The sequence below is a fragment of the Mesoplodon mirus genome (assembly GCF_964341445.2).
Source record: "Mesoplodon mirus genome assembly, chromosome: 9".
NCBI lineage: Eukaryota > Metazoa > Chordata > Mammalia > Artiodactyla > Ziphiidae > Mesoplodon > Mesoplodon mirus.
The window spans coordinates 97672326-97690875 of NC_138985.1; the positions used below are offsets into that span (position 1 = coordinate 97672326).

The 18550-nt window shown below is 39.5% G+C and overlaps 1 protein-coding gene across 11 annotated transcripts in view; it reads left to right on the forward strand.

Annotated features, from left to right (window-relative positions):
• The window catches only part of CALD1 (caldesmon 1), a 182432-nt gene extending 171124 nt beyond the window's left edge, over positions 1-11308 (forward strand). For 8 of the 11 annotated variants that reach the window (XM_082632949.1, XM_082632951.1, XM_082632955.1 and 5 more), the window contains 4 exons: positions 383-520; positions 992-1087; positions 6498-6632; positions 8743-8853. In XM_082632949.1, coding sequence (XP_082489075.1) covers positions 383-520; positions 992-1087; positions 6498-6632; positions 8743-8838 — 465 coding nt within the window. In that variant the 3' untranslated portion in view covers positions 8839-8853. Of the gene's footprint in view, positions 1-382; positions 521-991; positions 1088-6497; positions 6633-8742; positions 8854-8997 lie in introns of those variants that run through there. The other 3 variants (XM_082632953.1, XM_082632954.1, XM_082632946.1) reach the window with 3 other exon arrangements.
• The last annotated feature ends 7242 nt before the right edge of the window (positions 11309-18550 follow it).

An 18550-nucleotide genomic window follows, 5' to 3' on the forward strand; every position in this document is an offset into this window, starting at 1 on the left:
TGTCAGTCCACTGCAGCTTACAGAGTGGCCTGTCTTGCGTACCACCACGTCCCCAGAGCCTAGCACAGTGCCCTGCACACAGCAGGCACTCAAGAAGTGTCTGTTGTAGCAATGAAGTAGCATATCACCTTAACAAGAAACGGAGTCCCAATGAAAAGCATATTTCACTTTCGAAAGATCCTCTGAAGTAGATATAATGGTTTTTTTGGAGGCAGAGATGTCATCAGAATGTACTTTCACAGGAGAAATTATGACTTATTTTTGGTGAAGGCATTTACACAGTGAATTTGTTAAGTGATAGTGTTGAAGAAGACAAGGTTACTACAGTTTTACGAGCGCAAACTTACCAGCACCAATCCTAAAAATAATTCACATACTTCAGGGAACAAAAACTGCAAAACCTACGAAGCCAGCAGCCTCGGACCTTCCTGTCCCTGCCGAAGGTGTCCGCAACATCAAGAGCATGTGGGAGAAAGGCAATGTATTCTCATCACCCACTGCATCAGGCACGCCAAATAAGGTGAGCAGAGGATTGCCGTCTTTTAATTTTGGAGGTTGGGTTTTTCTTTTTTTGTTGTTTTTCTTTTTTTTTTTTTAGGAATCACATAGTTAATTACAAAAGCAGTGAAAAAGGTATAATTCTTACTTTCTTTTGCAATGACCAAAAAGCAAGCTCAGGAAGAATGTGTTCCTGAGGCTAATAGACTACGCACTGTGTTCTGGCCACAGGCCTCTAAATACGGTACCCGGAGTTAATCACTGACCTTGGGGTTGGGGGTAGGAGAGGTGCAGGGGGAAGAACACCAGATAATGTACTCTTTAAATATCAGGTTTAAGGTTTATTTTTGTCAAAATATTCAATATAATGATGAATAATTGATCAGTGTTATGTGAAATAATATTGGATAATATTTTGAGGTTGCTTTGAAATTTTCTTTCCAGGTAGGTTTTTTTTTTTTTTCTTTAATATTAGATGCTTGGCCTTTTGTAGGAAACAGCTGGCTTAAAGGTGGGGGTCTCCAGCCGCATCAATGAATGGCTAACCAAAACCCCAGATGGAAACAAGTCACCTGCTCCCAAACCTTCTGTAAGTAGCTCCAGGTTCTTCTGAATTTCTCTCATAGCTCAGCTTCCAGCAACAGAAGAAAACAGGCTGTTGGTCTGTTTGCCTGGGAAAAACAAGGCCCCTGTTCTTGGTCGTGACTGCTGAATAACAAACAAGGGGGGCTTCAGATTGAGAGAGAACAGTCACGAGCACTGTAATTACCCAGAAGGTAAAATGGGACCATCACCTCTCCACCCAGAACGTTGAGGCAGTTCAGATTTACACTCTTAACTGGTCTGCATGTTTAGCTTCTATTCTATAAATTACAGATAGGAATTTAAAAATGAAAATGTCAAATTATCTTGGCCATTTCTCTGTCAAGGGCACCCCTAGACTTATTCCCAAAAGAATATGTATGTTGGCTATTTGAACCCATGTTTTCTAATTTGCCTAATTTCTGTAACTTAACACAAAAATACAGTTACTGGGTAGTTGTTGAAATAATTGCTGTAATTTTCTTGTCAACACCTCCAAAGGAAAGCCATTAAAAAAAAACAACCATAAAAGTAGAAACTATAAAAACTGGTTATGAATGTTATTTTTGGAAATTTAAAATTTTCTTATTAAGTGTGGCTATCTTACTATAAAAATATTCTTTTAACCTTTTCACTGAGTGTATTTGGTCATTGTCTTGCATTTATCGTTATAATCAAAAACCTTATTAAGCTCCCTACTGTATACTGGCGAACTTTCTCTGTTAAGTTGGCTTTTATACCTTTGTTGGTGCCCAAGGCAGCAAAAGCTCAACTGTCACAACCGCCCCATTCCAGAGGTAGAAGAAAAGCTTTCCAAATCCTAGGCCTCTGCACTGTTGAGCATTTAGTTGCATCCCTTTGCGCTCTCTCTCTCTCTCTCTCTCTATATATATATATATATATATATACACATATATATATATTTTTTTTTTTTTTGTGGTACGCGGGCCTCTCACTGTTGTGGCCTCTCCCGTTGCGGAGCACAGGCTCCGGACACGCAGGCTCAGTGGCCATGGCTCACGGGCCCAGCTGCTCCGCGGCATGTGGGATCTTCCCGGACCGGGGCACGAACCCGTGTCCCCTGCATCGGCAGGCGGACTCTCAACCACTGTGCCACCAGGGAAGCCCCCTTTGCTCTATATTTAGTCTCCAAATTCACTAAAGTTTTATCACTTTTCCAATTTAAGAAGAAAAGAATGGAAATATTTCCATACTTTTCTTGGGTACAATTCCTTGTAGTCAATTAATATTCAGCTTGAGATTCTCTGCATACGGGCCTCACAAGAGGTATAAAACTAATGTAAACCCAATTTACAATTGGACAGTCTTAATATATTGAAAAGAAAATCTTTTTCCTCTCCCAGTAGATATAGGAAAGGGGCCCTATAAAAGGAGACAGTCGAGGTGAGGGATCATACCCACAAAGTATGTGATCTTTAGTGCCTCAAGTTTCTCCAACACCCCAGGTGACATAAAGAGTGGAAATTATTTTTTAAATGGCAGTTTATATAAAGTTTTATGGTTCCAGATCAGTGATTATTAACCTTTTTGAATTCTGGATGCCTTTGAAAACCTAATGACATGTAAAGACCCTCTCCCCCCAAACACTGCATATAATACAAGTTCAGCAAGTTCATGGACACACTGAAGGTTTCTCATGACAGCAAAGATAAAGAGAAAAGGGTATATGTTTTTCTTCTTTGATGAGTATGGTACATTGCTAAAGGAGATGGTCACTTTTTCACATGTATTTGCAACCTGTTTCATTTCTATCCCAGATTATACTCATGTATTTGGTTCAGGACTTGACCCATACTCTTCTACCAACACTATAACCGATAAGTCTATCATCCAAGTCACCCTAATGGGCGGGTTAAAAAGATTCAATACAGTTATTATTATAACTGTATTATAATAGGTATAAATGAGTCAAGGTTTCCACAGAAAGCCCCATTTTCTGGAGTTACTGACGGCCTCCTAAAAATGGCAGGACAAAAACGCATTACAGGGAAATTACAAAATCATTGCCTGCTTTATCTAATATTTAGCAAGTAATTTGCTAGACCGTCTGCTAGAGGATAGAGGAGAAAAGGCAAGAAGAATGTGGCAATTAGTATACATCATAATGATCTTTTTTTCCCCATGTCCCATTGGATTTGGTAGATTAGTGTGGCTTCCTGAATAAAGGCCAGGTTGAAACAAAGCAATGTATAATTGATGTTGTAAATAAAAGGGCAGTTTGAGTAGATCGTACTTAATATATAACTTTGAGCTTTGTGCACATCCCAAGAGTAGTAGGCCCAGCAATGTGCCACGTCATGAATAGCAGTATGGCAGTCTCTTTGGGGAAAGATATAACTTGGAATTTAGTAAGGCAGGAGAGTAACTCACAGACACTACGGATCCAGCAGAAAAGAAATGAAAATGTCCAAACTGCTGGAAAGGGCTGGACGGATCCTGCAGATACATAAAACTTGTCAGGCAAAAGGTTAAGTCCCGGAAGGCAGCTTAGAAAGACAGGTCAAGCAAAGATTTTTGTCTAGGTCTTGTCCAGGGGGGTCTCACACTGGTGGCCTGCAGCTAAGATCTGTGTAGTCAGGGCCACTGTGCTTTATATTCCTTCTTTTAAATTATAATTTGAACATGTTTTTAAGGTGTGGAGGCATGCATTCTTTAACTTGTTGATTCCTTCTTTTTTAAAATTTTCTTACACCAGCCTCTTCAGGCATGTGTTTCCAGCCTGGCCCTTCATGGCAGGCATGTGAGTTTGACACCCTTGGGATTCTGGTCAGACTGACCCTTAACCCAGGATGTCACCTAAAGTGGTAAGACCATCCTGGTAAGACCCAGGATGGTCTTACCTAAAGACAGCAGCAAATAGGAGGCTCCCAAAGGCTCCCTTCTAATTTGGGACCAGAGGTGATTTATCCTCAACCCCTTGTTTATATTCCTTGGTGTGTATGGGTGAAAGGGAAAGCCTGGGTTTGTGTTTGCAGATGTATGGCATGTGGCCATTAAGGAAAAATCAGAGAGATATTCTTTTACCAAAATAGTGCTCACCCAGTGAAACCTCAAGAACCAGGAAAAGAGTAATCCATGGGATTAGTGTCCAGTTCTAAAATTCACTGAAGAGAAAAACCACTCTCTGCTACTAGTTATGCATTAATTTTCATATAATTAAAAGTGCTCAAAAGCTTGTCAAATCAATATTATTTGGGTCTCTGAAAACTAGTAACTTATTTAGACATTGATCTACACCTGATTCTTTACTGGGATGTCTATTGCTATTTGTGGGTAGAATTTATAGGACTTCAGTGTAACTTTGCAACTGGAATTCAATTCCAAGTATGTCTGTTGTATCTGGTTAGTCCGTTCTTTGTGTCTAAACTACATGTTATATACAGCAATTAAAATGCTAATTTGTCTTTCTTTTTGTTTTAAAAAAACCCAACATTGTCTTTCTCAGCTGAATTTTCTTCTTCATTCTTTGATCTCTGGTTGACTGGAAACCTGCTTCCCTGCCTTCATTTCTCCCTCTTCTTCTGGAGTGGGTCTTTCTCTAAAATGTAGGCTGGTCAGGTAATTTCATTTATAATTCCCATTTGATTTAAAATGCCAATTTACCACTCAGTTGTTAATATTTTCTTAAAATGGCCTCTTTAACTCTTTAAGTGATCCCAAATGATTCATAGGTAGGATTCAAGGAAAATACAATTCATTTTCTTTAGTAGAAGGGTATTCATGTGAAAGAAAAATATTTTTCTTATATGAATCAAATAAATAAAGTAGTAATAGCCACTTTCCAGAGCTTCCATTAACATGTTCCTAATTATAGTTTCCAAATTTTTAAAACAGTCTTCCAGACAATTTGGCAGCTTCTCCTTACATTGGCGTATGTGGTGGAATTCTTCAAAAACAATCTGATTTGTTGCTTACTGGTTCCAAGTTAAATAGGTGTAACTCTCTAATAGAATATCAGGAATCCATGTCACAGTGAAAATCCAGAAATTCAGTAAGATTAAGGCAAATCTGCACTGCTTCACATGGTAATGTTTTTAACCAGTGCATTTCTAGTGTTGCAATCTCAATAGTATCTACTAAAAAAAATACATGTCCATTTAGACTGGTGTCCATGGATAAATGTAGTTGCTATTCGCTTTGCCTTCCTAATGAGAAAAGGGTTTGCCAAAATCAACATTACTATTTCAGTAAAATACATTTATTTTCTGCAAACTATCTTTGCCAAGTACTCATATAAGCAAACGCTGGAAGAAGAGTAAATGGAAACAGAAATTTGGATCCTTATCCAAACCAAATTAATTATGAGGTGGTGAATAAAGAATCAAAGATATATAGCTGTCATCGATCGTATTTTAGTGTTTTCTTCCCAAGATCTTTACATGTTCTCACATGTGTCATCCACTGTCACTTTCTCTTATGGGTACACTTTGTAGTAAATGCTTAATTTCACGGGGCTAGGTGCTCCTGATACACTTCTGAATTACCCCTTGCTCCTCAGGAAACACAAAATGATTTTAATCTGAGGACAGTGCAATTAGAAAAATGTCTTAGATTGGGCTGCCCAAAAGCAAACCCTAAAATAGTGGTTCGTGTGCAAGTAGTTTACTTGAGACGTGAAGAAAACACTACAGGAATGAGGCAGGAAAAGAAGTCAGCCAATAAAGAATGTTTATTAAGCAAGTCACTACGTGGGTTGTTAAACATAATCCTGCTGGGAAAGCCTGAAAGCCACCACAAAACACATGCTTCCGAGCTATCCTACCTGAGGCGTGAGCGACTCTGAGAAATATTCTTGCACCCAATCTCATGGGTGAGTGGCTGAAGACTGCCCCTGGGGGTGTTCACTCCCTGGATGTCCAGCCTGCCTCCTGGGAACAAAGTGGGCATCTGCAGCCAGAGGAAGTCCTCATGCAAAGAGATGCAGTGTTGGCCATTGAAGTCCAGCTGGTACACATTAAAGTCATAAGGGCTGGGGGCCATGGTCAAGGCACCAAAGAAAAGTTAATTGGCAAGGGGTGAGGTCCTTATCCAAACCCCTCAAAATTATTTAAAACTAACCTATGCTCGATTCACTTCTAAGGACATAGAAAGTTAAAAATTGGCTATCTCATTTTAAATATGCTTATATTCCCATTTTACTGGTCAATAAACAGTTAAGTCCTTGGTGAATGACAGGACCTAAATGCTGGATCGTTTCAGCCCATTCTCCTGTCACAGCATAGGTCAGGGTCCGTATAAAAACAAACAACGGCTAACGATCCTTTTGATTCAACCCATTTCAGATGACTAGGATAAAGTGTATTACACAAACAAACAACAGATGTGGTGATTTATTTAAACCTGGCCAGAAAATATAAAGAGCCACCCGTCAATTTTTTCTGCTTTCTCTTCGTTAGGATTTGAGGCCAGGAGACGTATCTGGCAAGCGGAACCTCTGGGAAAAGCAATCTGTGGACAAGGTCACTTCCCCCACTAAGGTAATCTTCCAGAAGATTTGTTTTTCACAGGTTCTTTGCCTGCTGTATCCTGCAGTATCCTGTCCCAGGGTCAAAAAAGAAATAGTGCTGATCCACAGAGCCTTGTCTGGGTAACCATCAGTTTCTAAAGACTTGTATATGGTACAGTGAAAGGCAATGTCACGGAGCCTTCAGCATGGTAGGTTTGTCAGTCATACAAGGTAAATAGTCTAGATCCGTGGGATGGTTCCCAGTAAGACATTCTAGAAACACCATAGTGGTAGGGCTGTTGAAAACAGAAGGCTGTGTGGTATAACCATGGTCTACATTTCCTTACAAAGTCCAGGCTTGGAAATCAGAATTTGCAGATCGCCTAGGAAAGAATGTCTATCTCCTTGAGTAGTTTCAAAGCTGCTTTCTGGAACCATTCTAAGGGGTTACATTGCCAGCAGCCTAGGACTCAAGGCTGATACAGCAAAAAAATTGAAATAATATTCAAAAGTTAGCAAAATTTGCCACCCTATGAAAACTAATGGCTAAGAATGCTTGGATTTGTCTTTCTCTGGCCTTCTGCTCATCCTTCACAAAGTGGCCTCTGGTCAATATCTAAATGATGCACAAACTAAAAATAGGACCCCTTGTTGTACAAGGAGCTAATTCAACTCCTAATTCCCCATTCAAGTAATAATTCCAGTCTTCTCCCTTGGTAGAGGGAAAATTGAAAAGAGAAGAATCAGAGAGCAACAATAAGTAAGATTAGAATAGACTGCTCATGGGCTGATGTAGAACTCTATACCCAGAAGCACTTTTTAAGCAAACTCAGGACTGAAGAACATCTCAAAGGCAACTGAAGAATCTCTACAACTCACCGAAGGGAGAGAATTGCTTCCTCTTTCCTACTTTCTACGACGTGCTGATAAGTCTGGGGCAGCTTCCTGAGTGTGTTACATCTTCTCTATTAGTTAAGTTTTCTAAATAACTGCTAAATATATTCAAAGTACCAGTAATAATTTTCACCATTACAAACCACTAACATGTAATGAGCATCCACCATATGCCTTCTCAACCTACATTATCTCATTTGACTCTCCAATCACCATTATTATTACCCCCATTTAGAGCTAAGGAGAATGAGGCACAGAGAGATTAATTACCTTTCTCAAAGTCACACAGCAAATAAGGAGCAAAGCCTGGATTAAACTCAGGCAGTCTGTTCTGAGCCTGCATCCTTAACCATTATACATGCTGCTTTTTTTTAGGATTGTATATTCAGCAGAAAATGTAAGGTTCTAAAGTTCCTTATACAATTTTCTTCTGGTGGAATGGAGGGGAATCATTTTTTAGTTTTTTTTTTAAACAAAGAATGAACTTTTGTTGGCCTAAGCCATTATGACCCTTCTCGAAATGACCTTTCAGAAATGATAGTCTAAATGTTTATATAGTCTCCTTTCTGAGTAGGGGCTGTCAGCTTTCCATAGGCCATCATCACAGGTTTAATGGATCCCCTCTGGACAACATTCCTCTGAACCAGGGTTCTAGGAAGTAGAGTAAAGATATGATCTGGAATGGTAGGTCTCAGAGAACACCACTCACATACAACATGAATGGTACTCCCTGGAATTATGCAATAATGTGTGTGGTACAAGGTGGGACGGTGACAGGGTGAGACTTCATACACATACATACTGCCCCCTCCTCCTTGGTCTATACCACACAACTCTTTCTACAGTAATAATAATAACATAACCAGCAGGCCCAGAGCTGAGTTTGTGAGGTAGCAAAGTAGGTAGCTCCTTTGGTCCAAAATGTCAAATTCACTAGTATCACGCAGTAATCCCTTTGAAATGAAACTATACAACACATTGGAAATTGCAGATTCATAACACTTTAACATTTGTGAATACCTCAGCAAGAATTTTTAGCAGCTAGCTGAGGGAAAGAAATGGTGTACAATAAGACCATTGGTCAGATAAGTTTCAAGGGTAGGGGCATAAGAATAGGAGGTAGGAAATGAAAAAATAGGAGAAAACTAAAGATAAGCATAGTCCAGTTTACCATCACGCCTTGATGTGGCTGAGACAGCCATTCAGTCATGCGTGCCTGTCCTGGAACACACATTATAGAGTCCTGGCCCTTGTAGTAAGTAGTGTTTAAAGAAAACCTCCTTGACCCTGAATGCCATGAGCAAGGCTCAAGATCAAGATATGAAAAGGGGAATATAAAGAAGAAAGAAAGAGGAAAGCAAAAAAAAAAAAAAAAAAAACAACAGAAGAAAGGATAGACTGAAAGAAGAGGAGCATATTTGAATAGAATGCCAAAAATAATCCTCCCTTTCATAGACATTTATTCCTGCCATATTATCATTTTTTTTTTTTAATTCTGACACAAAATGTCTGGCTGAAACACCATGGCCTGACGACTTAAAGCTCTCTTCTCTTAGCAGGTTTGAGACAGTTCAAGAAAGAACCCAAAGTAGCCGCTCAAGATGCTGGACCAGCTCAGTTGAAGAGGGCTAATTTGCTCTGTTTTATATTTATGTTGATTTACTAAATTGGGTTCATTTCCTTTTGTTTTGTTTTTCATTATCCCAGTAAACCCATGTATATTATCACTATATTTAATAATCACGGTCTAGAGATGTTCATGGTAAAAGTATTGCCTTTGCACAGGAGCCTGTTTCTAAAGAAACCCATGCTGTGAAATAGAGACTTTTCTACTGATCATCATAACTCTGTGTCTGAACAGTGATATCAACCACATCAGAAGTCAACAGAAGGAGATTCAAGTTGAAAATTGCCTGAGGAATGTGTGCAGTATCCAGAAAAATGAACCATAGTGGGTTTTTTGTTTTTTTGTTTTTTAAATACAGAAATCATGTTGTTTCTGCACTTTAGAATAAAGCATGGAAGAAATTATCTTAGTAGGCAATTATAACACTTTGTGAAAGAAACCCATTTCAGATTTTAGATACTACAATAATGATTGTCTTTAAAAAAAAAAGATGTACTGTTAAGGTATTACTTTTTTCATGCTGATGAATATCTAAATTGGATTTTGATGTTAGCTGACAGTGGTACTGATTTCTTTAGGTTGGTTGCTTTGTGGATTTCTTTGGTAGTGATAGTGAACCACATTTTAGATGACGTGATCATGTATGTATGTGCATACACATATACAAACACACTAATGGTAGAAAGCTTTTTTATGTGCTAGGCTATTATATTTAGCAGTATGTCCCTGTAACTAGCCAATATCACTGCTTTTTAAAAATTAAAAATCACAATATTATATTAATATTTCATATTTGCCAATAGAAACATGGCAGAATAGGTATCGATATGTTTCCAATGCCCAATAACCTATAAGAAAGAGATTAGAAGTGTCAAAATGAATTGACATTTTCTATAAAGCATAGTATTTAGTTTATAATTAAAAGCAGTCTTGAAGTCCAGTGTGAATTGTACTAAATCTCAAAGCTTGCTCCAAACTTCATTCTTAAGAATCAAGTTCACAATCGGTTGGCTTAGATGATGTCTGAGGTCTCTTCCTTCTCTAAAATTTAAAGACGAGAATTTTAGTGACAAAGTTGTACAGATTGGAATTCCATGAATAGGCGTACTACGTCCAACTTTGGCTAACCGCTGGAAGCAGAAAAGTAAGCAAAAGCCAATATTTAGGAGTCAGGACAGTACTTCCATCTTTAACATACTGAAACATCTTTTTAGTTAAACTTTTCTACCTTTATTAGTCATTGGCACTTGCCATAAGTTGATAATGTGTTGAACTTTCAAAAAATATATGTAATTTTTATTAATTTTACCTTTTTCCCTAAGAGCCTATCAACTCATCATTTGTACACACACAATCCAGGTATCAGATCTTATTTTAGCTTATAAGCGTTCATCTATTCTTCACAATAGATGATAAAAGAGTACTCCAGTGTCTTGGCAATATGTTCTAGCATAGAGATATACATATAGTGTAGTTCTATAAACGTATACCTCATGACTTACCAAAATTGTCTTAGTCTCAATTCCTACCACAATGAGGGAGCCTCCCAAATGACTCTTTTCTAATCCACAGTGTTCCCCTGAGAGAGCTAGCCAGGGTAGGGCTGGCATGAGGAGTGACCAGTGCCTTCCAAAGTCCATTTTCCTCATAAATCAGTAGAGTTGTTGAATCCTCTAGCTTTTAGCACATCTGGGCCAAAGAAAGTAAAGCCAGCAATATTGCACAAGTCACCCATCCATGACAGAGTAGACATGAGTCTATGATAAGATGAACTATAATTCACATGCAGTGCCTGAGTTGGCATTGACTCCCAGCATTCGAGTGAAATGGATCAAAGTTTGAATTAAGGCCTATGGCGAGATAACATTTCTTTGTTGTACTTTTGAATAAGAGCTTCTCCTGATCACTATTATATATTTTTTTCTAGAAAGTCTAAATTTAAGAAGAGAATATATCGATCGATCCTGACTTTTATTCCAATATTTGGATGGAATAAGTTTTAGGGTAGAATTTTGTTCAGTTTGGATTTAATTTTTTGAAAAATAAATTCCTTGTTTACTTGTTTGATTACAATTCTCTCTGTTATCTTTTTAAGAAGTAAAACTGCAAGGTGACTAGCATGTTCTGTGAATCTGCCATTCCTAAAAATTTTATAAACACGATATTTTTCACTGATAATTGATCGCTGCAATAAGTATATATTGTGAAAATGCATCCACAATAAACGGAATTCCTCCAAATGTCTTTGCCTCACTTATTTTTATGTACTATATTGATTACAAGGGTTCTATCTGATGTAATAAAGATGATGGTATAGCAAAATGCATATTTCAGATTGAGTCTTGGTTTCATTCTTTAAAGAGGAAAGCCATTTCATATTTTTAAATACTTATTACAGGCAATTTTCCAACAAAATTTTAAAAATTGCTCTGGTAGGGACTTCCCTGGTGGCTCAGTGGTTAAGAATCCGCCTGCCAATGCAGGGGACACGGGTTCAAGCCCTGGTCCGGGAAGATCCCACATGCCGCGGAGCAACTAAGCCCGTGTGCCACAGCTACTTAGTCTGCGCTCTAGAGCCCATGAGCCACAACTACTGAGCCCATGCGCCACAACTACTGAAGCCCAGGCGCCTAGAGCCCGTGCTCCACAACAAGAGAAGCCACCGCAATGAGAAGCCCCTGCACCGCAACGAAGAGTAGCCCCTGTTTGCCGCAACTAGAGAAAGCCTGCGCGCAGCAGCAAAGACCCAACGCAACCAAAAATAAATAAATAAAATAAATAAGTTTATAAAAAAAAAATTGCTCTGGTAGAGACAACTGACCAAACATATATAGAAAAGGTTGAAAAGAGGGATTGAAAACCTTCTTCTTCAAAAAAACATCAAATGTTCCTTCGTCCTCCTTCTCATTCCCAGTGTAGTCACATGTCACCCCTCTGGCACCTACGGTGGCAGTACTGTTTTCCCAAAGGCATTGTCTTTTACAGTAGAAATACCCATTTAATATATACTGTTTGTTTGTAGAATACTTACCATTTGCAAGGCACTGGCGATTACCTTTAAATCCAAAGATATTTTTTCATAGTAATTTTTTAAAAATATTTATTTATTTATTTGGCTGTGCCAGGTTTTAGATGTGGCATATGGGATCTTTAGTTGCGGCATGCAGGCTCTTTTACTTACAGCATGCGGGCTCTTAGTTGAGGCATGCGGGCTCTAGTTCCCTGACCAGGGATCAAACCCGGTCCCCCTGCCCTGGGAGTGTGGAGTGTTAGCCACTAGACCACCAGGGAAGTCCCCGTAATTTTATATATTTATGTAGCACTACTTGAAATCTGAGGCTTTTCTCACAAAGGTTTTAAATTGTGAGTTGGGAGGCCCTGAACAGTCCTCTAAATCCTGTTCATAAGATTGATGAGTTAACAAAATTACGGTAACTTAAAAAATACTTCCGTAAGATGTTATGGAAAAACTGGAACGAACTTTTTGGCCAACCCGATAATTAATACTTTTGACTTCTACATTCTAACAAGAAGGGGTCTAAGTTTAGACAATGTTATCATCAAAGTCAATCACAAAATTAAGTAATGAAAAGAATACAATCTGTAGTGCTAATACCAAACTGATAGGATTAGGGCTGGATGAACATTAATCTTGTACATCTTCAGGGTTTGAGCTCAAAGATGTTACAGTCTTCTGTGTGATGTAGAAACTGGTCTGTATTGTAGGGTTTTTTTCTACTCTTGCTTGCATGTGTGCTCCAAATGGAAGGATGGTTAAGAAATGAAAATCTCATGACCCTAAATATGTGTTCTTCCCCAGGAGTGAGGAGACGGCCTAGCAAGGTCTTGATCTGAGTGCTGTGTCTATTTGTATTCAAGCTTATTAATCATGTTGTCCAAACATTCTATATCATTACTGGATTCTTTTTGTTCCTTTGTTCTAGCTGTTACTGAATTGGAAATGTGAAAATCTCCCTCTATAATTATGGATTTGTCTATTTCTCCTTGTAATTCTGTTAAATTTGCTTTCATATTTAAAGTCATGTTTTTGGTGCATACACAAATCTAGAATCATTTTATCTTCCAAGTGAATTGAATATTTTTAATATTATGAAGTGACCCTCTATTTGTAACAAAGATTTTTGCCTTAAAGTTTATTTTTTTTTTTTAGGGCTTCCCTGGTGGCGCAGTGGTTGAGAGTCTGCCTGCCGATGCAGGGGACACGGGTTCGTGCCCCGGTCTGGGAGGATCCCACATGCCGCGGAGCGGCTGGGCCCGTGAGCCATGGCCGCTGGGCCTGCGCGTCCGGAGCCTGTGCTCCGCAGGGGGAGAGGCCACAACAGTGAGAGGCCCGCCTACCGCAAAAAAAAAAAAAAAAAAAAAAAAAAAAAAGTTTATTTTTTTTTTGTTCTTAACATTGCTCCCATGGCTTTCTTTTGGTTAGCACTTGCATGATATAACGTTACTTTCCCCTTTTACTTTCAATCTATGTGTGTGTGTGTGTATTTGTATATATGATATAACTTTCTCCACCCCTTCACTTTCAACCTTTGTATATCTTTAGATACATGTCCATTTAGACTAGAGTCCATGGATAAATGCAATGGCTATTAGCTTTGCCTTCCTAATGAGAAAAGGGTTTGCCAAAATCAACATTACTATTTCAGTAAAACATTTATTTTCTACAAACTACCTTTGCCAAGTACTAACATAAGCAAATGCTGGAAGAAAAGTAAATGGAAACAGAAATTTGGATCCTTATCCAAACCAAATTAATTATGCGGTAGTAAATAAAGAATCAAAGATTCTAACCTCTGTTCCCCATAATTCCTCACGAGAGATTGCTGTTTCCTAGGAGCATGCCTTGAAGACAGCCCCTTGTCAGGGGGCAGGTTGGGGCCACCATGCTCCTCTTGAAGCACACGGACAAAGACCATTAACAGCCCTGGAGACCAACGATGCAGACTGCAATGTGGCCCAGTTAAGGAGATATCTGCCCTTTTCCCCCAGCCCTTACTCCTCCTAACACAACAAGGAACTAGCACTCAGAAGAAATAGGGGATGAATGTAAACAGCAAAACACCAATTCCCTCCCACTTCCTCCGTCCCCAGAGCTAGGGACAGATCCAGGGGGTAACGAGGAGGAGGGCATTGAATCGAGTTTGAAATTGAAGTTTAACGTGTACTTAATACCAAATACCAGAACGAAATCTTAAATACCAAAATGAAAGGAAGTGGCTGAAAAGTTGTGGGATCTGGCCAACACGTCCTTAATGAGAAGGGGGATTTCACCATTGCACAGTTCAGGTGCACTTACTGGTGGCAGTGGGGTGGGGGTACCATTTCATGTTTTTAATCATGAAACTTCACCCTGAGCCTGGGAGCCACCTTCCTCTTTTGAGGTGATTTATCCTATCTGTTCATTGTTGAACAGGCTGGGGGCATTCTTACGACCTCATTTCCAAGTGTTCAGAAGAATAATACTTCACTAGAGTCCCCAAATTTAGACATAGTACATAAACTAACAGTGTAAGTATTCTACCAATGATAGAGGGATCAGGAAAGACTTCACTAAGGGAATGGCCTTTGAGCTAAGTCTTGGTTAGTTGACTAGCTGGGACAGATCTTAAGATCTGGAAACTGTTGGAGTGGTTTGGCCCTACACTGGAACATCCTAGACCCCGATAGTCTGAGGAAGAAGGCCTGACGGGTACTAGATGACCCCAGGGCTCCCAGGATCCAGTATGGCTTCCTCAGCCAAATTATGATGAGGCCTCTACAGCCACATAACCACTAACTTCTGTGATGTCATAAATAACTTTGACTTCCCTAGTCACCCCATATGCTCATGTAAGCCTCTGCTCAACAAATTCAAAATGATGTAATCACACAAAATAAATCACATTCCTAACACAATTTACATTTCGCCAAGTTGCTAACATGACCTTTTTCCTCCTGATTCCTACACCAATAATTGTGCCTTTTGGAGGACTGTTTTGGTTTTTCTTTTCCTCTTTTCTTACTCTTACTATATTGCCTTTTATACTGCAGGCTTAGAGGTGATGAATGCATCAAAAAATTGGAGGAGGAAAGGTTGCTGCACAGGCAAAGCTGCCTTCCCAGGAAGCAGAAGCTGGCTCCATAAGGTGTATGTCCTATAACCTTCTCTGATAAGATCACAGAAAAGGAGAACAAAAACTCAGACCGACATCAAAGTCCTTGCTTGAAGTTTACTGCAGGTCTTCCTTCCACTTGCACTTAAAGGCATATAATTTATTTCCACTGTATTCTACTGTCTAGAACAGGAGAGTAAGTTAAAAAAAAAAAGTTAAAAAGGAACAGGTGCTTAAGAAAATCATTTTAAATTTATCTGGGGAAGAAAGAGGTCCTAATGAAATCTCTTTTCTTAAAATGTACTGACTCCAGCTAAGCTTCAACTAAACAGTACTGCCTAGTATACGTAACATGATTTTCTCTCAGAGCCTTTGTACTTGCTGTTTCCCCTGCCTGCCAAGGTCTTCCCCTAGGCATCCACGTGGCTCATCCCTTTACTTGCTTCAGGTCTCTGCTCAAAAGCCTGGTCAGAGAGACTTTCCTGGACACTCCATCAAGAGAGCCACCCCTACCAAGGCCCACCCACTAGAGCACTCCCTATGCTCTTTATTTTTCCCTTATTTCTCGCCACAGCAATTTTCATCACCTGAGTGCTTTTTTCAAGTATTGGTCTTTCTTCTCTCAGCAGTACATAACCTCCACAAGGAATGTCCATTTTATTAACTGGGAACAGTCCCTGGCAATTAGTAGGCATTGAATAAATATTTGTTGAATTAATGAAAGAATGAATAAATACAATTTTCAAAGGTTTTTTTGAATTCCTATTTTTATTATGCACTAAAATAAACTTTCTCTGTAGAATTACTTGAAATATGATCATGTAAATATTTGGACTAAAAATCTTGAGATTTAAGTCCCATCTCTGCCATTAATTTCTTGTGTAACCTGGTTAGATCATTTCTTGGAGTTTCACCTTGTGTGTCTGACACTATGGCTTGCAATCATGACTCTAAAATCCAACAGAAAAATAGATTCCATATATAAAAATTCTCTATGCATGTCACCTTTAGTAACATATGTATTACATAAAACAAGGTACAATTATAAAGGGTAATTAATTTTCAAGAAAGTGTGATCTAATACCTGCTCTATTTCTTTTTCTGGAAGGTCCATTCTTCTAAATCACTGACCTCAAAGAACATGTTATTTTTCGGAAACTAACAAAATTTAAGAAGAGGCTATTAACCTCATGTTTAAGCTATTGCTTTGCCCTTTATTTTACTTTTCCATTATCTCCATTTCTACAGTATTACAAATCTCATGACACATAATGCCTCGTGCAGGCACCAGACATTTAAAGACTTTTTTTTTAGCTCTACTTGGAAAACTATTCCAGATAAATTATCCACTAAGCTACAGACCAGGGGGAAATCAAGACGGGATGTACAGGAATAATGGCTAAATCTGTTATGGAAAGATCATGTTTAATTAGATGAAACAATACATGTAAAGTGATTTGCATAGTGTCGCCGAAGATGTGCTTGATACGTTAGCTAACGATTATTATACTTAAAGAATCTCTGAGCTGATAAGAATCTTGCAAGCTCACCCAAGAAAATCTATGACTCTTCCATCAAATATTTAAAGAGAAAAGTCTCTTTTTCCGAATCCAATAAAGATCATTAGTCACACAACTATGCAAAACGCAACTCGGTGTGGATACAACTAAAGATCAACAAAGCAAAAGTCTTAACCAGTCTGCTCTAGTGTCTGCTCGAAGAAGGGACAGACATGGCAAACAACCGATGTGCAGAACCGTAGGGACAAATAGCTGCCCTGCCTCCACCCCTAAAGCTTCCCGTCAGCCCCCTGCGCTCTACCTTCCCGCCCCTCGGGATGCCCTTTGACGCCCACTCCTCTACTGCTAGTTCGCGACCTTCTCCGGGCTCTCCCTTTCCTTCAGCCGAAATCCCGCGTAGCTGGCCAGTCTGAGGTCTCGCGAGGTTGAGCCCGTTGCCCTGGTAACGAGTGGTGCGCCTCGTGGGGAAGGGCGTGGCTGCGGTTGCTAAAAGGTAGCAGCAGCGTTCCAGTCGCTGGGCTGCAGGTATCACGGGCAGAACGGCTGCTCCCGGCGCACGGAAGGGACTACTGGCCTGACCGTGGGACTCGAGGCGAGGGTGAGGAGGCCGAGGCGGGACAGTGAAGTGCCGAGAGGGAAAGTCCCTGCGCGAAACGAGCGCGCCCAGAAAAGGCGCCCCTCCCTCCACTGCCGTGTCGCGGAGTGTGGGAGGAAGACTTCACCACCAGGAATTGTGGCTTCATCGTCCTTCCCGCCAAGAAGGGAAATCATCGTTCCTGCCCCGAGACTGCCGCGGCGCTGCTGGGCGAGGCCGCGCCTGCTGTGGCGTCTCTCGCTTCTGACTTGGAAGGTACGCACGGAGCGCTTATTGGATCCATCTGTGTGTGTGCCTCTCCTGAAGCTCAGGTTTTACTCCGCAGCAGGTCAGCACGTTGGTGCGCCTCATACGCTCATGTAAGGAAACAGAATCAAGATTTATGCCAGTGCAGTTTTCCAAATTCGGAGTTGTGATCCCCAGACGGAAACTTCAGTCTCTTACTACTGAAGGTGTCACCCATAAGACAGACTTCTCTTTGGCATTCGTAAAGTTATTCGCTATGGAGCTTGGGCTTTATTGTTTGTGGTCCACGCTCGAAAACCCGCTTTTTGTAGAGAGGAGCATAAACTAGTAGATTCGAAATTAGTAAATTCCTTTGGTCTCTCAAAAATAGTAGACTCTTGACAAGGAATTTCTATTATTTCATTGTCTTAATTACCACTTAAGAGGTCATTGTCGATACAACCTTCTGATAACTATTGAAGTAAGTTAACTATTCTAGTAAGACTAATATGATCGAATATTAGAACAGAGACAGTCTACAGAATATTAACCAAAATATAGAGAAAAAAACCGACTGTCATTTGAACTTTTGGTCAAATGAAAATTAAGCCGAAAAAAAATTAACTGTATTGCTACAACTCACTGCCTGAGTAAGTAACTGTAATTTTTCTCTGATGCATGATCTTTTCAGTGCCTCAGAATCATTCTGAACTCGCTATCGCTGTGTGGCATTTAACTGTAAATCTAGGATATAAATGATTTGGTTATGTACCCTGGAAATTCCTTTTTCAATTAAATTATTTACGTGGTTTGTCTTATTGTGACTTGTCTCTATCTTATAAAAATGGAGAATTTCTTCAAATCTCTGAAATTAAAGGTTTAATTAGCTGTGTCTTAATTTCCTTTTTAGAGAAGCCTGTTGTCACTGTTAATTAAATAAAATTGAATATATTTGGGGGTACACATTTAATGTGTACTTAAAAAGAAAACTGTCAAGTAAGTTCCTTACAAATTGTTTTACAACTTACC